The sequence below is a fragment of the Bos mutus genome, chromosome 15 (assembly GCF_027580195.1).
Source record: "Bos mutus isolate GX-2022 chromosome 15, NWIPB_WYAK_1.1, whole genome shotgun sequence".
NCBI lineage: Eukaryota > Metazoa > Chordata > Mammalia > Artiodactyla > Bovidae > Bos > Bos mutus.
The window spans coordinates 33,573,810-33,592,922 of NC_091631.1; the positions used below are offsets into that span (position 1 = coordinate 33,573,810).

Sequence of the window (19,113 nt, forward strand, 5' to 3'; positions counted from 1 at the left end):
AGATGCCAGGAAGGACACACCGTTGTTGGGGTCAATGCTGAAGCCCTCAGCAGAGGAAGCCAGGTGGTAGGAGACGTGACCGTTGGCGCCCGAGTCCCGGTCAGTGGCCGAGACGGAGAGAATGGCACTGCCCGGGGGTGTGTGCTCGAGCAGCATCACCTGAGGTATAAGACAAAGGTTTACGGCTGAGCCTCTCAGCTGCCTTGCTGCTCACTCAGCCTGCGTTCTGCAGCTTGGTCCCATGAGTTCTGCGTGGCACCGGTTCCAGCTTGGAGCCCTTATACCCCTTAATATTCGAATTGTCCCCCTTCCCCCATTTCTGGGCCCTGAATGCAGAACCTGGACACAGTTCTTAGGACTTAGAAGGCTGGTTTGAGATGGGACCTTTATACCCCCCCAAGCTCTGTCCCCAAGTCAGTTCCAACATACAGCCCACCACAGCTCCTTCTAGCGTTGTCACTTCCCTCCATCATGAGCAGCCCTGGGCCCGGGGGTGGTGGTGGGGGGGCACTGGCACCTGGTAGAGAGTCTGTGAGAAGGCAGGGGAGTTGTCATTGACATCCTCCACGAACACCGTGAGGTTGGCCCGGCCCTCGTGAGGCCCGTCGTGTGCCAGGAGCTGCAGGTGGTAGCGGTCGCGCTGCTCAAAATCCAAGGGGCCCGTGAGGGAGAGGCGGCCTCCATAGCGGCCGACACTGAAGGGATCCTGGGGCCCAGAAGGGCTCAGAACATACCACAGCACTGGTCCTGAGTCCACATCATTCCCCGTTACCTGTGCGATCTCCGAGCCCAGCAGTGCATCTGCAGTACATGGCACGAGTGTGTTTATTATAGTCACATACAGTCCTGGAGCCCCATGGTGGGCAATAATGCTTCCCTACCACCCTTTATACCTCTCACTTGACCCAGTCCTCACCTTCTGACACTCGGAGCTCCCAGGGCTGGGGGATGGTGGGGCGATTGTCATTGGTGTCGATGACCATCACCGTCAGGGTAGCTGAGCCCACCAGGGCTGGGCTTCCTCTGTCTGTGGCCATCAGCACCAGCCTGAACACAGAGCACAATCAGGGGGTGGGGCCTGGGATAAGCGAGAACCCTGGGCAGGGACAGGAGGGCTCAGGACAGGTGGCAGGGGTGGAAGCGGGGAACTCAGGATGTGGCCTAGGGATTGAAGGGGATTTAATGCAGGACTCGAAATTGCATGGACCCAGGAAAGAGTCTTAGAGTCTACAGAGCCAAGCTTCACCGTGTTTCGGCCCAGATCTCGCGGTCCAGGATAGCTGTGGTGGTGATAGTGCCCGTGGCTGGGTCTACATGGAACAATCCCCGGGCTGGCTGGGATGCGGCCAGACTGTAGGAGATCTGTCCACTGGGGCCTTGGTCCAGGTCATCTGCTTCCACCTGGCGGGAACAGGAGGCTGCTGGCACTGGGCTGGTGGCAGACAAAGTCTGCCCAGCCCTGCCCCCATCTTCCTATCACACTCCACACCTGTAGCAGGGGTCCCTCCAAGGGCCTGGACTCTGGAAGGAAGGCCACGTAGTGGGGCTGCAGGAAGCGGGGCGCGTTGTCATTGGCATCTTGCAGGGTTAGGGTCAGCACAGAGAAGGCATAGGCTCCTCCACTCTCTGCCTGCAGCACCAGTCGCAGCCGTGGGTTTGCCTCAAAATCCAGCCCCTCTGCTGAGCGGACTGTGATGGCTCCTAGGGGAAGGCAGAATGGATCACTGACAGACCTCTTGCTTGCCCGAGTGCCTCCGTCTCTGAGGCCTACCACTGCAGGGCAGCCCCTCCTCAACCGGAGTCTCCTGGGGCCCAAAAAGGAGCTCCTCCAGGAACCTGTCCCCCAGAGCCCCTTGCTCCTTCCCTTACCTGTACTAGGCTGGATGGAGAATGTCCCTTTCTCATTCCCACTGAGAATGCTGTATGTGATGGGTCCACTTGAGCCCCCTGCATGGATAGCCTTGGGGGAGACAACGGGAGTCCCTAAAGAAAGGAGGGCATTGGTTGAAGTGTGAGCACTAGACTGAGGGAGTTTGGGGAACATTTTCACTGAGCAACCCCAGCCCATCCAGAGATACAAAGCTGGGAGACATGGTTAGGGACTCACCTGGGGGTGCATTCTCACGGAGCATGGCTTCACTACTGGCTCGGGAGAAGCGGGGTCCATGCTCAGACTCCCCTTGCAGCCCAATAATGACCACACCAGTGGCAGAGCGAGCTGGACGGCCAAGGTCAGTTGCCACAATGAAGAGGACACGATCTCGGGGGCTCAGAGATACAGGGGAGCGGGACACACGGATTTCACCAGTGTAAGAGTCCACGGTGGTGCCAGGAGGTGGTGTGCCTGCCAGCCGGTACAGGATGGAGGCATTGGCACCAGCGTCACGGTCTTCAGCTCGCAGAGTGGCCAGAGGCAGAATTGGAGTGCTGAAGACAGGGCCTGGGCGGGGCAGGCGCAGCCTCAGGGGACTGGTGGGGAAGGTGGGCGCGTGGTCATTGACATCACGCACTGTGATGGTGACGGGCACTGTGGTGCTTAGGGGCCCAGCAGCTGCACTGTCCACTGCATTCACTGTAAAGGCATAGCTGGGACACTGCTCTCTGTCAAGGGTGGTGGCTGTGCGCAATTCCCCAGAGCTGGGCTCTAGCAGGAAGGCTCCTGCTGCACCTGTACCCAGGTAGTAGGTCACACGACCATTGGCCCCAGCATCAGGATCATGAGCCTGCAGCTGCAGCAGCAGGGTCCCTGCAGGTGCGTCCTCAGGCACCTCCACAGAGTAGGAGGGCACAGGGAAGGCTGGGGCATGGTCATTGGCATCTAGCACTGTCACTGTCACAAGAAGCGTAGCGCTGAGAGCTGGCTGGCCTCCATCCCGGGCTTCTATCTGCAGCTGGAATGCTGGCTCCACCTCCCGGTCTAGTGGCCTCATGGTGCCAAACTCCCCAGAAGCTAGGTCCAGGACAAAGGCTCCTGAGGGGTCCCCATCTGCAGAGAAGGGCATGCACACAGAAACATACATGTGTCAGCCCATGGGAGAGAGGGTGATTTACAGGCAACCGAGAAGAAAGGGAGAGAGAGGGAGAGAGAGAGGGAGAAGGGCAGGAGAGGGAAAGTGGAATAAAGGCAGAGAAACAAAGAGAAACACAGAAGGTAAAGAAAGAGACTATAAAGTAGTTTTTCTCAAAGTGTGGTCTGGGGGCCCCAAGAATCCCCCTGAGACCCTTTTGGGAGTACATAAGATCAGAACTATTTTCATAGCAATACTAAGACATTATATGACTTTTCCATTCTCATCAACTCACAAATGCAGAGCGGAGTCCAGATGCTGCATGACATGTGATGATGTCATAACTTGGATGGTTAATGGAATGTGTGCTTATGTAATGTTGTGATTTCAAGAATATTCTAGGGAAAAAGTTTAAAGCATAAATGTGTCTTCAATAGATTCACTCAGCTTTTGTTAGCTTGTGTTCAATCATACCTGTTTAATCTTTGCAACCTCATTATTGTCCAACAAAATGGACAGTAAATCTCCTTGGGCCTATGCAGAAATACAGCAAGTGGTATGTTTCATTGGCTTGTTTTACAATGATATTTAAAAGTGTTCTCAGTTTTAATATCAAATGTGGTAAATAATGGTATGTGTTTATTATATATTTTATATGTTCAATTATTATATCATATTTTATTACATCAATAAATGCTGATATCATATAAGCCAAAGTTCTTTACAGTTCTTAAAAATTAAGATATAAGGGTTCCTCCATCCTAAACTGTTGGTGGGAATGTAAACTGGTACAGCCACTATGGAGAACAGTATTGAGGTTCCTTTAAAAACTAGAGATACCATATGATCCTTCAATCCTATTCCTGGGAAAATATCTGGAGAAAAATATAGTCCAAAAGGATACATGCATCCCTCAGTGTTCACTGCAGCACTGTTTACAGTAGCCAAAACATGGAAGCAACCTAAATTTCCATCCACAGATGAATGGGTAAAGAAGATGTGGTACATATATACAATAGAATATTATTCAGTCATTAAAAATGAAATAACACCATTTGCAGCAACATGGATGGATCCAGAGGTTGTCATACTGAGTGAAGAAAGTCAGACAGGGAAGAGAAATATATATCACTTATATGTGGAATCTAAAAAGAAATGATACAAATTTATTTATTTATAAAACAGAAACAGACTCACAGACTTAGAGACCTTAAAGGGGAAGGGTGGGAAGAAGGGATAGTTAGGGAGTTTGCAATTGACATGTACATGCTACTGTATTTAAAATGGATAACCAACAAGGACCAACTGTATAGCACAAGGAACTCTACTCAACATTACGTAATAACCTAAATGGGAAAAGAATTTGAAAAAGAATAGATTACATGTTTATGATAACTGAATCACTTTGCTGTACACCTGAAACTATCACAACTGTTATAGTTAATCAACTGTACTCCAATATAAAATAAAAAGTTAAAAAAAATAATGTTAAGGTTCCTGAGATGAAAAGGGTTGAGAACAACTACTCTACAGGGAGAGACAATCAAGAAAAAAAAGATACAGGAGGATAAAAAGAGACAAAGAGGGAGATCAAATACTGGAGGGGCATAGAAAGAGATTCTTGGAGACCCAGAAACATAAAGGGAAGGAAAAGGGGATCCAGGCACACTGGGTCTGGGACACAGGCCAACAAGAAGTAGCCCTGGGCAAGTAGGTACGGGAAGGTTCTCACCCAGGATGCGGTACTGCAGCTGCCCGTTGGCTCCCACATCCGGGTCAGAGGCCCGCAGCGTGGTAAGGGTCTGGGGGTCCTGGCCCTCGGGCACCTCCAGGGAGAGATGGGCACTCCCAAAGGCTGGGGCATGGTCATTCTCATCCTCCACAGCCACTCGCACTGTGACGTGGGTCAACAGTGGAGGCGAGCCCCCGTCCCGGGCATATACTGTTGGGAAGCAAAGTCAATGAGATTTATCCTGCTCCCATGGAGGAATCCACACCACATGTGTTCACCAGGTGCACACAAAAATCAGAATATGTCTACCTTTTCACACCCCACAAGCACTCAGGCATGCATACATATATGTGGTGGTGTAACAGGAAAGGCACTAAATGAGATAACAAGAGATCTGGGTTCAAGTCCCAGCTCTGCCACTTCCAAGCTGTGTTAGCCTGAGCTAACCTCTTTGGTACTCAGTATCCATATGCTGCTGCTGCTGCTGCTGCTAAGTCACTTCAGTCATGTTCGACTCTGTGCGACCCCACAGACGGCAGCCCACCAGGCTCCTCCGTCCCTGGGATTCCCCAGGCAAGAACACTGGAGTGGGTTGCCGTTTACTTCTCCAATGCATGAAAGTGAAAACTGAAAGTGGAGTCGCTCAGTCATGTCTGACTCTTCGTGACCCCATGGACTGCAGCCTACCAGGCTCCTCTGCCCATGGGATTTTCCAGGCAAGAGTACTGGAGTGGGTTGTCATTGCCTTCTCCATATGCACCTCTGTTAAATGCCTACAGTGTAATCTGAGGGAATCCTAGAAGGCACAGCTGTGACATTATGTGTTTGAGAGTATAATCACAGTGGTTACAGCCTAGAAGTCAGTTCACCTTGTACTCTGACAAACTCCCCCAAAGGATTAAAAATACAAGCTGTGCTGTAAGAGTAGAAGTTTCTTGAAGATACTTTGGGGGTCCTGCCCATGTAACAATGGTGTTTATGCCACCTCAGGCTTTGGGGAGCCTGTCAGTGTATACCTGTCAAGTTGATCTCCTCCTGCTCCTCCCGATCCAGAGCCCGAAGAGTGGTAAGGACCCCGGTGTCTGGATCCAGGGAGAAGTTTTCGCCAGAGATGCCTCCATAAGTCACTTGCCCATTGGCCCCTGAGGAGAGCCAGCGTGGGGTAAGATCACAGGGTGAATATACCCTTTCTTGACCCAGTCCCTCCCTCTTCCAACTTATCCCCTCACGCTTACCCAGATCGGGGTCGGTTGCCTGCAGAGTGAGCAGAGACGTTCCAGGCGGGCTGTTCTCCCGCAAGAGGACGCTGTACTCCTGCTGTTGGAAAGCGGGTGCCTCGTCGTTGACGTCGGCGACACTGACAGTCAGAAGCTGCGTGGCCGAGCGCGGTGGGGAGCCGTGGTCAGAGGCCACCACAGTCAGCACGTACTCAGCTCGCTGTTCGCGGTCCAGAGACCGCACCACGGACAGCGCTCCTAGGTAAGCGGTGGGCAGGTTGGAAGAAAACACTCGCTCTGCATTAGCATCCTCCTCGTTCCCATCCCTCCCAGCGGTCCAACTCACCGGTGCTGGGGTGTAGCCGGAAACAGCCGTCCGCGCCAGCTGCCAGGCGATAGGACACCCGTGCGGCCTCGCCCAGGTCGGGGTCCCGGGCTACCACGTGCAGCGCCGTGGGCCCGGGCGGGTGATCCTCAGGGAGGCGCACACGTGAGGGCGAGGCAAAGACTGGAGCATTGTCATTCTCATCCGTGACAAAGACGCGCGCGGAAACGCGTGCTGTGCGGCGGCGGCTGGCGTTGGCGGGCCGGTCAGTGGCTTCCACGAGCAGCAGCAGAGCGGGAGTGGTCTCCCGATCCAGGCCTCGCGGGGCGCTGAGCGCTCCGGTGCGCGCGTCCAGGCGAAGCGCGGGCACAGGCGGCTCTTGGCGCAGCAGGCGGTAGCGCACATCGCTGTTGGGGCCGGGGCCGTCGGCGTCAGACGCGCGGAAAGTGTACAAGGTCGCGCCCGGCTCCGGGTTCTCTGGGAGCGCCAACGCCAGCGGGTCGCGCGCGAAGGCCGGCGCGTGCTCGTTCTCGTCCTGCACGCGCACCTGCACTCTCAGCAGCCGCGCGCCCGCGCCTCCCGGCCCCTCGGCGCGCACCGTGAGCGCGCGCCAAGCCGGACCCGCCTCGAAGTCCAGGGGCCGCGCCAGGTACAAGCGCCCAGAGGCCGCGTCCAGCGCAAAGGTGCCCTCTGGGTCGGCGCCGCCCACCAGTGTGTAGGTAAGGGCGCCCACCCCCGCCTGCTCCAGCGGTGCCACAGAGCCCAACAGGGAGCCGGGCAGGAGCCCCTCGGCTGCTGTCACGGTCAGCACGACAGGCACAGGCGCCACCGGGTCTGGCTCTGAGGGTTCCGGTGCAGGCTCAGCCGAGCGAGTGGAGGGAAGCACCTGTTATGGACCCGGGAAGGAGGACGGAATCAGGGCGACCCAAGTAAAAGGGAATCTGGGCTGGACTGCTGAGCATTAGGAGGGGTGGTCAGAGTAGCCGTCTAGAGGAGAGGGCACAAGGGCTTAGGAAGATGGCACTCTGGGAGGGGGTGCCCACGTTGGTGGCCAAGGAGACTTGGATAGATTGGAGGAAGGGCAGCCATACCTGCACTAGCAGCTGGAGGCTGGAGCTCCGAGGGGGGCTGCCTTGGTCATGAGCGCTCAATGTGAGCACGTAGTGTGGCCGCTCTGCTCGGATCAGGGGTGCTGCCGTGAGCAGCTCTCCTGAGTGAGGGTGCAGGGAGAAGAGCTCTGAGCCAGGACCTGGGGATGGGCAGAGCAAGGGTGAGGGCTTCCATTTCAGAGCTGGGCGTATCATGAGGACAGGCCATCCACCACCAACTCCCTTCTCTCCACTCCCCATATACCAGTTAGCATGTACAGGATGGTTCCATTCTCCCCCTCATCTGGATCCTTGGCCTGCAGGGTTGTCACCAATGTTCCTGGAGGCACACCATCTGGTACCTGTGGGAACACACAACTCATCTACAGTTGTCTCCCTCTGTTCTTGAGACAACCCAGGATATATTCCCCTAACCTTTGTGCAGACAAAGGCCCCTTTCTACTCTCACACCTGTTCCAAGATGCAGTTTCTTTTACCTCTGTCTAGAGTTATAAGTGGACACCCACATACTCTTACTTCTTCAAGGCAGGGCCCTGCAGCTTCACATACCTGTATGGGGAGGCCTCCACCAGCAGCCCCTGAGGCCTGCAGGAAGGTAGGGCTGTTGTCATTGAGGTCAAGCACTGCGATGTGCACAGTGCCTGTGGTGCTGCGGGGTGGGCTCCCTGCATCCTGAACCTGCACCAGAAGCTGGTAGCTGTTCTGCCGCTCACGGTCCAGAGTTTGTAGTGTGGTCACCTCTCCTGCAAGTGCAGGATAGACAGAGAGCATGTATGGGGTAGCCAGAGATGAAGAGCCTGGGGTCTGTGAGAGGCTAGGGTTGGGGGAGTGTGGAAAGGAATGCCTGGGGAAAACTCCGAGCTTAGTCCTGGTCCCCATGACCAGGCTCTGGGGATCGTGTCTGGGTGTTCACCATTCCGAGGATGAGGCTATGGGATCTCAGATTCTGGGTCCCAGTGCTCACCAGTCTGGGGGTGGATGCGGAAGGCCTTGCTGTCTTCTGACAGCTGTCGCAGGCTGTAGGTCAGACGTCCGTTGATTCCTGAATCTCGATCAGTGGCAAAGACCCGACCCACGCTTGTCCCTGGGGGCTGGTTCTCAGCCACAGCCAGGAAGGTGGGCTCCTCAGACAAGCGGGGACTGTGGTCGTTCTGGTTGAGGATGCTGATCCTCACGGTGGCCGTGGCTGTCTGCTGCCCCAACTCAGCTTTGGATCCAGACACTGCCATTACTTTCAGTGTGTACAACTCCTGGGCCTCATGGTCCAGTGCTGCCCGCACCCACAGCCATCCACTCTGTGGTTCCAGGCCAAAGGGGCTACCTGGCCCATCTGCTGCAAGGTGGTAGGTGACAGGGCTCCCATCTGGTGCTCGAGCCTGCACTTGTACGACTTGAGTTCCAGGGGTGGTGCCTGAGGGCAGGTCTACACGGTAGGTAGGGCTGTCGAAGTGGGGAGCCAGCCCACGGGTCCCCAAGTCCTGTACCACCACCCGCAGATGAAAGTGGCTGGTGCGAGGTGGGGAGCCTCCATCCCGGGCTTCCAGCTCCAGTTCATGGGCTGGCCCCCCCGGAGGCCCCAGAGGTCCCATAAGCCGTATGTGGCCTGTGGTGGGGTCCACAGTGAAGGTCCCACCACCCCCAGCAAGCAGGGTAAAGGTGACTCGACTGTTAACTCCTGAGTCGGGGTCCAGAGCCCGCAGTGTATAGATGAGGGTCCCTGGGGCAGTGCTCGATGGCAGCAGCACTGTGTCTTCAGGCGCAGGGAAGGCAGGGGAGTTGTCATTCACATCGTCCAGCAGCACGCGCACCCGAGCTACAGCGAAAGCCGGTGGCACTCCGCTGCCTGCCCGCACCTCCAGCTCCAGCACTGGTCCCAGCAGCTCCCGGTCCAGAGGGCGAAGTGTCTGTAACAGCCCAGTGGCCCCATCTAGGGAGAAGAGTCCTCGGGGATCGCCCCCCGATAGGGCAAGGGTCACAGGTCCCAAGCGACCTAGGGAAAAGAGAGCAGTCAGAAAAGAGATGGGGACACCTTCTAAGTTGGAGCCCAGACTCTGATCCCCAAAAGGGCTAGGTAGTGTCCACATCTGGGCCTCTCAAAGTATTAGGGGAGAGGCAGGTGTTGGCAGAGAAGCTGGGTGGCACTAGGGTGATATTCGTGTACCTGGGGATGAAGCAGAGTGCCTACACCACGCCCAAGGAGGTGGCGGACTAGAACCAGAGAGTTTTGTATTGGGACTGTCAGTGGTGTTATACCTGAGGCTTACATTGGGGTGTCTGGGTACGGCACCACGTGGATATAATGATAAGGGATACCTGGTGGATTGTGTGCCTGGACTACGCCCACACTGGTGCCTGGTGCCACATCCTCTGGCACAGAAAAGACATACTGAAGCTGCTCAAATACTGGTGGTACAGGAGTTCCAGGCACAATGCTGATGTTGACTCGGGCATTGGGCTCCGCCTGCAGGCCACCTCCATCCCGAGCCCCGATCTCCAGCTGCACCATGGAACTGGCCCGTCTGGCCAAGGGCCAGGCTACCGTCAATAGTCCTGGGAGGAGGGACAGAAGTGGAGATACATAAGGAAACAGAATATCACTGGAAGGGTTGGGGTGGAGGGCAGGTGGGGAGGCAAGCCCTGGGAATGGGAGGATCCTCACCTGAGTGCTCGTCCAAGGCAAAGAGCGGGGGGCTGTTGCCAGCCAGGATGTGGTAGGAGAGTCGCCCATGGGGTCCCTGATCAGGGTCATGGGCACGTACCCTCAGCACAGCTGTGCCTGGTGCACTCTGGGCGCTCAGACTGGCAGCATACTCCCGTGGATAAAACTGAGGTGGGTTGTCATTCTCGTCTGACACAAACACCTTCACATATACCATAGACTTGAGGCCTCCCTAGTGAGACATGCAGCCATTAAGTCAGGTGGGTCTTGATTGGCCCTGCTGAGTGCCCTCCCCGCAACCTGCCCACAGTCTGCCCACTCACCCCATCCACAGCTGTCACTGTGAAGTCAAAGCTTGAGGGCCCCTGATCGCGGTCCAGGGTCCGGGTCGTACACACGTCACCACTGTGGGCATCGATGCGGAACGGGGGAGACCCTGAGGTCCCAAGTCCGGCACCCAAGGAATAGGAGAGGAGGCCAAATGGGCCACTGTCTGCATCTGTGGCTGTCACCTGGGGAGAGGCTGGGGTGAGTGATGCCCCATCTTTTTGGCCAGAAAAGCCATAGTTAAGTATCAATTAGAAGGAGCAGACCCTTGGCCAGTTGGTGCCCAGAGTCTTTGGATGGTGGATACACAGAAGGGACTGGTAGGTTACGGGCTAAACTCTAAACCCAGCTCAGATCTCACCACTTGTGTTAGGTTCCTATGAGCCTCTGATCACAACTGACTTGTCAACTGATCGATATATAACTTTGTTTTATGTGTGTTTCTGTTTAAAGGCACCTTATTTAATATATATTGTTGGCTGACTAACACTGAACTCAGGGCTAATGGCACAACTCATATCTAAGTGAAACTGACATGTATTTTCTCTATAAGGCACAGCACAGCCCTCTTGCTTTTAAGAACACAGACAGCACTTCAGCACTACAGTTGGGGACCATTCTAAACAACAAAGTCACCAAACAGAAAGCACAAAAATGTGAAAAATGTGGCACCAAATAGACCACGAAAAGGACCCTTGTTTACAACATAAGAGCTGAAACACGAAGGCAGGGCATTGCCTTGTTCGACCTCAGCTGGAATGTGCTCATCGAGAGACTTGAATTTTCCATCCTTCTGCACATGTCCGGGAATGACAGTGAAAACTCCATGAGTGTGGATTCAAGGGTTACAGAGAAATTTTAGACAGTTGGTGAATTCACAAATACAGAATCTGCAAATGGATGAGGACCAACTATATTTAAAAGGAAAGTGCTAAGGTCTGTGACATCAAGTTCCAGGTGGGTCACAACAAGTTAATAAACATCACCAAGTCTCAGAATCACTCCAAGCAGAGCACTGGCTGACCTACAGAGTTATTCAGACTGCTGTTATAGGCCTGCCCTTTATTGAGTTTGGTCATTAAGTGGGATCTGATTGATCGCTGGGCTGATGAGGGTCTGCTCTATGCATTTATGGATGTGGCTTATACATCCTTCACATCCCTTCATCTCTTGAGCCAATCTCACTGGAAATGAGAGACAGAGAACTGCAGGTCTATAGGACAATATTCAGGTCATTAAGTTCCAGGGGTTCTCCCAAACTAAGAAATAGGGAAAGGCTTTCTTGGTGACTTCTCAGACATCTCCCAGATTGGCTCAGGTAGGGTTTATGATTGGACACCAAAGTCAGGAGCCTCTGAACATTTCAGAGTCAGATCAGCGGGAAACCCCATTCCAAAAGCTTCAGAGCTTAAGACAGGGCCAGGCGCACAGTAGGTACTCTATGTAAATTTGTTCATTGAGTAAACAGACATTTGGATTGCCCTGCCTTACAACAAAAACTTCTTTCAAAGCAAGTTTTATAAATTGGGTGCACATTAGGCCCTCAACAGTGGGTTAGCTGGTGCAGACTGCTGTAGCTGTGACAAAGTACTCTTTGTGGCTATGAGGGCCTCAGGGTCATGATATGCTGTGGAAAGGAAGCTGGAGAGTTCCCCTTTCTCAGCCAGAAAATGTTGCTCAGAGAGAAGCCGAGCCAAGGACTTCTGATTGTTGCCCAGGCCCTTGACAGAAGTGATTTGTGCCATTGTTTACTCTCCTGAGAGACACTAAGACCTTGCCATGCTGAGCCCTGGAAACAGCTCCTGCTCCAACTCTTTACTGTGGCCATGGGCCCGGATATCCCAGGAGACAAACTTCCCCCCACATCCATCTGGTGGGCAGCAGCACAGCTGCGGCACCATCTCCAGAAGCTGTTAAAGACCTCTGCCCTCTGACTTGCTGCAGGAAGAAAGCAGTAAATAGTGGTCAAGGAGGTTGTCAGGAAGTGACCCCAAAAGGCACAGGGGTCAGTGACTGGAAATGACCAAGGCAGAAGTGAGTTTTCTGGCCTGTGCAGCCTCTGCTCAGAGGTTTCACTGCAAAGGCACAGCCTCCATTGTTAGCAGGCTCTCAGCCCCTCTTCACAGTCCAACCTTGGTCAGCTCCCTCTCCAGCTCTGCCTGAAAGCTGTAACTAACCTCACCTCTCTCCTCTTGTTTCCCCACCCTCCCCCAGCCTCCAGCTCTCATCAAATTCATTAATGCAAGGAGGAAATAAAGACCTTCATGTGTGAACTATCTAAAATTCCTACTAGACCACAAACTTACTGCATTTGCTCCATGCTGACTTCCTTCCCAGGAGTGTCTCCTGCTTCTCCTGCCACTGCTTCCCCACTGTCCAGCCTTCCTCCACCTCCCCTTACTCTGTCTGTTATACACTGTTGTTCCCTGGAACCTTTCCTTGGCATCTTCTTCTACACATTCTCTGAGTGCCTTCTCTTCCACTGCTGTGGCTCTGATGATGATCTGTACTTTGACCCAGACCACTGCTCTGTGCTCCCAACTTGTACATCCAGATGCCTGCTCAACATCTCCACTTGGATGTCCCACAGGCACCTTAAATCCAACCTGTCCTAAACTAAACTCATGATCATTCCAACCTCTCTCTAATGATTCTTCCATCTACGCAGCTGCTCGAGCCAGAAATCTGTTCTTCCCTTTTCCTCTGCCGACATATCAATCAACTGGGGACCAAGTAAATCTTCATTGTCCTTCTTATTTGTCTATTCCTCTCCATTACCGTTATCGCTGTTCTGACTCAGGCCTGAGTCGTCTCTCCCCTGGGCTACTATAGTTCCCTTTTGATAGGTGTCTAACCCTCCAGTCCTGTCCTCTACACCAGGACTTCTCAACCTCCGCATGACTGACATTTTGGACCAAACATTTCTTTGTTGTGGTGCTGTCACGTGCATTTTAGAATGCTTGGCAGCATCTCTATCTACTAAATGGGCTTCCCAGTTGGTGGTAAAGAATCTGCCTGTTAATGCAGGAGATGCAGGAAACGTGGCTTCGATCCCTGAGTCAGGAAGATCCCCTGGAGGAGGAAATGCAACCCACTCCAGTAATCTTGCCTAGAAAATCCCATGGACAGAGGAGCCTGGCAGGCTGCAGTCCAAAGGGTCGCAAAGTGTCAGACACAACTGAGCAACTGAGCTCGCACGCATGCAATCCATTAGGTACTGATCAATCCTACCAGTTGTGACAACCAAAAATGTCTTTAGATGTTGACAAATGTCCCCTCCAGAGGGCAGAATCACCAGCTGTTGTGAACCACTGCTCTGCACTAACAAAAGCATCTTTTGAGAGAACAAATATGATCAAATTATTCCTCTACTCAAAAAGCTTCAATGTCTTCTAAATAAAAATGCTCACACTCCTTGGCTTGGCTTCATTCCTCACTGTCTGGCCTCCTGCAGTCTCATCTCACTCTTCCATCTCACACCTTAAACTCCAGAGACACTGAGCCACTTGTAGGTCCTTGAACAAGTCAGACAGGTCAGGCTCTTGCTCTTCTCTCTGCATGTCACCTCTGTATGGAACCCTTCCCTTATCTGGTTCCCTCGTCAGCTCCTGCTTATCCTTTGTCTCAGCTCAAAGGTCCTTTCCTTTGGGAAAACATTCAAACTGCCCATCTGTAACTCATATATATCTCCATATGGAAGTTTCTTTTATTGCAGTAGAACTGTTTCTTTGCATATGAATCTCCCCTCTAAACTGTAAATTCTATGAATTAGGTAGCAGTTACTCAATCATTACTGTATTCTGTGTCCCTACTGACAGATATTCAAATGAATATTGAATGAATCAAATATTAAGACTTCTTGTAAAGGTTATGAACACCCAGTGGTCAATTTCACCCCTGCTTCCCTATGATTACCACTAGTAAAAACTCCAGGAAACCACCTGGAGAGATGCCCTCTTGCTTCAGGCACTAGTGAGGAGGGAAGTTAGAAGCCACAGCCCACTGGTCTTGGGCCAAGAGGGAGAGTAAACACATGGGAGAGTGGGTGGAAGCTGGACAGCAGTAGGCAGGCAAGCACCCAGAGTCTGGCCAAATGGGAGGTCAGCCAGGTCCAGGCACTGGCCTGAAAGTCTAGGCAAACAGCAGCTTCTAGAAGATGATCAGGGGTCTTCTGAGACATAAACATTTCCTCCTAAGAGACCTCCCTGCCTCCAGTCTCCTCTCCTGCATCCATAATTCTGTGGGAGAGCCAAAGCAATCTTTCCAGAAGACATATCAGATTTGCCTAGAACCTCCCATTGGTTCCCTGTGATTTTTAAAATAAAGTCAAAGCTGATGATCTGGTCCCTGTCTACTCTCTTGTCTCCCCATAACTCTCTCATCAGCACAGTTGAGGCCAACCTGAACAATGCTGCCCATAAACACATATCATGGTGTCCTGCAGCTTTTTCTGTGAGCTTGGAGTTCCTGTCCATACACCCCATATTATCCCCTTGGCAAAGTATCACCGCTTCTGCAAAGGTCTGCCTCTAGGCTTCCATAGCGCTTCATATGCCACATGATGTATCACTAGCTACTGGTGTATCTCCTTGCCTAGACTGTGACCTGCCTGGGAACAAGACTGTCTCCTTTCCTTGTTCTCAGGACCCAGCACAGTGCCAGGCCTACAGTGCTAAGTTAAGTTTTCAATGTATTTCTTACCATTGATCTAATCTATTTTCACCCTTAAAGCAAGTTAGCTTCCAAACAAACAAACAAACAAACAAACATAAAACATGGGATTTTCCTGGTGGGTCAGTGGTTAAGACTCCATGCTTCCACTGCACGGGCCATGGGTTCAATCCCTGGTTGGGGAACTAAGAGCCCACATGCCACGTGGCACAGCCAAATAAAGCCCAACAACAACAAAAACAAACAAATAAAAAACCAAACAAAAACAATCTGTAGTGAGGAGGGAAGGATGAGGGGAACAGGATTTTTAGGGCAGTGAAACTACTCTCTATGTGTTACACTGTATGTCATTATATATGTCCATTATACACATACAATATACTTTTATCCAAACCCATAGAAGGTACAACACCAAGAGCGAACTCTAATGTAAGCTATGGACTTGAGTGATAATGATGGTTATGTAGATTCATCTGTTGCGGCAAATGTACCACTCTGGCGGGGGATGCTGACAGTGTGTGAGTCAGGGAAGGGGCATATGGAAAATCTACACCTTCCACTTAATAGTGCTATGAATCAAAAACTGCCTCCCAAACATAAAGTCTTAAACGAAGAAAAAACCATCTGATCCTGCCTTTTCTGGACCAAAGAAGTTCAGCGACCCTCTCTGCCTTCCAAGTAAAGTCCTAACCCCTCACAGCTTGGTGTCCAAGGACTTCTGCAATCTGGCTTTGGCCTGCCTTTCCAGTTGCATGCCTCCCCACCCATCTCCTCCAGGCCTGACTTGCAGGAAGTCTGTGGCTCCCTCAGCCTGTCCAGGGCTCCTGCCTCGTCCTCTGAGAGGTCTTCCTGGACATTGGGATCTCACTGAATACTTCCTGTTATCTCTCATCCCTGTGCCTGATCCCAAGACGCATTAGGGCTCAGCTCCAAGAGCATGGATGGATATATCTGCCAGGACAGTCCAGCACTGATCTAGGATTGGAGGGCTCTGTAAATGCTGGCATCTCCCCTGGGGAACAGGAGCCACATGGGTGTGCAGAATCTCCATCTCTGCCCTTGCAGAACAGCTTTGAAACTTTAAAGAGTCCCCTCTCACCTCCTCACACCACAAGACACATTTCTCTATATCCAATCTTGATTCTCTCAACCCCTTGATCACCTGGCCCAGCTCCTGCACCCTGCTTTCTCATCTTCTCAGTAACCCTCACCCTCTGCACAGACTGTGCAGCTCACTGAATAAGACTGAACCCTCTGGCAAATGTCACCATCAACAGCTAGCACCTTCAAGTCTTGGTTCCTGCTCTGAGGTCCCCTGCGACCCTCTGATCCATTCCCGTCCACAGCACCACTCCACTGTGTGTTGGGGGGCTTACCCACCTGCAGGAAGCAGGTTCCTGGCTGAGTGCCCTCAGGCAGCGAGGCGTTGTAGAAAGTCCTCTGGAACTGCGGCTCGTTATCATTCACATCTTGCAAGACCACGCTCACTGTGGCAGAGGAGGAGAGAGGGGGCAAGCCCCCATCCGTGGCCACCACGATTAGCTGTGGCTGAGGTTCCAACTCATAGTCCAGCAAAGCAGCTGTAGTGACAATGCCTGAGGTGGGGTCTATGGAGAACCAGCGGGTGTGGGCGCCTGGGGCCAGGCTGTAGGTGACCTGACCATTGGTGCCCTGGTCAGGATCCCGGGCCGTCACCCGCACCACGAAGCTGCCAGGCAGGGCAACCTCAGGCAGAGGCTCGGGTCGGTAGAGCTGGCGGTCAAAGGCAGGCGCATTGTCATTGACATCAGTGACGTGTAGCACAAAGGCAGCCTCAGCCCGCAGTGGGGGTGAGCCTGAGTCTGTGGCAGTAACTCGCAAGTTGTAGGCGTCGCGCTCCTCCCGATCCAGCCGCCGAGCCACACACACCAGGTAGATGACGCTGTCCTGGGTGCTGAGCGCAAAGTGGCCCTCTCCACCCTCCAGGGACACGTTGACATGCGCAAAGTCACCGTCATCTGGGTCTGACACAGAGATTCGAGCAACAAGCTGGCCCGGGGGGGCAGCCTCAGATACACGGGGGGAGCCATCTGCACTCAGGAAGATGACAGTCATGGAGGGCTGATTGTCATTGGCATCTCGCACATGCACGGTCACAAAGGCTGAGCCCAGCTCAGGGTGAGCCCCTCCATCCCGAGCCTGCACCACCAGTTCGTGGACCCGACGTTGCTCAAAGTCCAGCGGCCGCTCCAGCCGCAGCAGCCCCGTGTGTGCATCAATGGAGAAGGGTCCATCACCCTCGCTCTGCCTCCGGTTGATCTCATAAGTTACAGCCCCATTGGCACCTGCATCGGCATCAGAGGCATACACCTGCAAGACAGGACTGCCGGGGGACAGGCTCTCGGACACAGCAGCGTGGTAGCGGCTCTGATTGAAAGCTGGGGCATGGTCATTGATGTCTAGCAGTGTCACGTCCAGCAAGGCCTGGGCCCTCCGAGGGGGTGAACCACCGTCATAGGCCTCCAGTTGCAGCATGTAGTGTGAGCGGTTCTCTCGGTCCAGCTCTCCGGTAACTACCAGCTCAGGCACTGGGGCCCCATCTGGACCAGGGCGTGTCTCCAGCCGGAAGGTCTCTCCAGCCCCATCACCAGACAAGGCATAGCCCTGCGTTCCCAGGCGGCCAGCGTCGGCATCACGAGCAGGCTCCAGTGGGTAGCGGGTACCAAGTGCTGTATGCTCAGGTATCTGCAGGACAGCCCGAGCCTGTGGGAAAGCCGGAGCATGGTCATTGATGTCAGCCACTCGCACGGTAACTTCCACAGTGGCACCGTCGGGAGTGACTGCAGTGAAGCGGTAGCGATCCCGCCGCTCTCGGTCCAAGACACGGGCTGTACGGACCACCCCACTGTGTTCATCGATGGCCAGGTCCGTGCCCACCCCGCTGCCCTCCTGGGCAGAGATGAAGTACATGGGAGGTGCTGCTGTGCCCGCTGGAAGCCCTGCACTGATGTCCCCGATCAGTGTGCCCGCTGGCTGCTCCTCATCAATCTGCAGGTCCAAGCTCCCAGCCTGACCCCAGGCACCTGGAGCCCCCGCCCCCAGGAGCAGCAGCATCAGCAATGACAGCAGGGGGAGAGGCCTGGGGATCTGCATGCCCGGGCACGAAGGTGCAGTGGCCCACTCCTTCTGCATGGCAGGGCCAGTCCAGCTGTGCCTTGGGATCCAGCTCCAGGCCAGGCTCCAGGAGCAGCTTGATCTCAGGTTTTGGATCAGGTCCAACTTGGACCCTGGCTCCAGCTCACTCTCTTTGACCTGGGAGAAAATTAGAAGGAAAACAGTCATGATGGGGGAGGAATCAACATTCCAGGGAGGCTGGGGTCCAGGCCACACCAGGACTGAAGTGTGTTCAGCTCCCCACAGGGCCCTCATGCTGCCTCAAACCATCTTGGGCCCAGGAAGCTCCTCAGGATTCACCGCAGCCTTTAACTGACAGGTCCTATCCATCCTGATTCCTGCCCCCCACCATCTCCCAGCAGATTGTTTTATTCCTATTGTTCAGGTCTGAATGCCTTCAGATTCCCTTCTTTCCATCTCTAGACTTAAACATGTGGCCAGTTCTTTCTCATTTTTCTTCTTATTCAGGACTAATACCTCAATAACCATGTGCTTGGCAATGTCATCTGAACCTCAACATTTTCCTCTCTGCCAGTCTTCTAGTAACATTTAAATATGCTTAAATCTCTCTCTCCCTTCCTCTCTGTCTCCTTTTCCCTCTCTCCCATACACACACACACACACACACACACACACACACACACCCTTTGGCTCCACTTCCCTCTCTACTCTATTCAACAAGAGATTGAGTACCTGCTTTGTGGAGAAACTGAAGACATACCAGTGAATAAAGAAAACAGTCCAGGAACTGGACAAGTAATTAGCAGTGTGATGTGGGCCTCGAGGGAGAGGTGCAGGGAGCTATGAGAGCACGGAGGGGCTGATCACAGTAAGGAGTCAGCGAGTGCTTCTCCGAGGAAACAGCATCCAAGTCAGGATCTACTTAACGTAGGTGTTAGCTAGACAATGGTG

At 53.3% G+C, this 19,113-nt stretch overlaps 1 protein-coding gene across 3 annotated transcripts in view; it reads right to left on the bottom strand.

The window, feature by feature from the left end:
* DCHS1 (dachsous cadherin-related 1) overlaps positions 1 to 19,113 on the bottom strand; it is a 36,722-nt gene that overhangs the window by 3,725 nt on the left and 13,884 nt on the right. For all 3 annotated transcript variants that reach the window (XM_070383851.1, XM_070383850.1, XM_070383852.1), the window contains exons 2-20: positions 16,429 to 18,339; positions 10,374 to 10,562; positions 10,051 to 10,282; positions 9,705 to 9,941; positions 8,356 to 9,381; positions 7,941 to 8,134; positions 7,636 to 7,732; positions 7,374 to 7,531; positions 6,304 to 7,168; positions 5,976 to 6,215; positions 5,757 to 5,882; positions 4,741 to 4,950; positions 2,108 to 2,986; positions 1,870 to 1,983; positions 1,490 to 1,701; positions 1,247 to 1,401; positions 917 to 1,047; positions 518 to 801; positions 21 to 159 (exon numbers count right to left, since the gene is read on the bottom strand). In XM_070383851.1, the coding sequence (XP_070239952.1) occupies positions 21 to 159; positions 518 to 801; positions 917 to 1,047; positions 1,247 to 1,401; positions 1,490 to 1,701; positions 1,870 to 1,983; positions 2,108 to 2,986; positions 4,741 to 4,950; positions 5,757 to 5,882; positions 5,976 to 6,215; positions 6,304 to 7,168; positions 7,374 to 7,531; positions 7,636 to 7,732; positions 7,941 to 8,134; positions 8,356 to 9,381; positions 9,705 to 9,941; positions 10,051 to 10,282; positions 10,374 to 10,562; positions 16,429 to 18,219 (7,279 nt within the window). In that variant the 5' untranslated portion in view covers positions 18,220 to 18,339. The remainder of the gene's footprint in view (positions 1 to 20; positions 160 to 517; positions 802 to 916; positions 1,048 to 1,246; positions 1,402 to 1,489; positions 1,702 to 1,869; positions 1,984 to 2,107; positions 2,987 to 4,740; positions 4,951 to 5,756; positions 5,883 to 5,975; positions 6,216 to 6,303; positions 7,169 to 7,373; positions 7,532 to 7,635; positions 7,733 to 7,940; positions 8,135 to 8,355; positions 9,382 to 9,704; positions 9,942 to 10,050; positions 10,283 to 10,373; positions 10,563 to 16,428; positions 18,340 to 19,113) is intronic.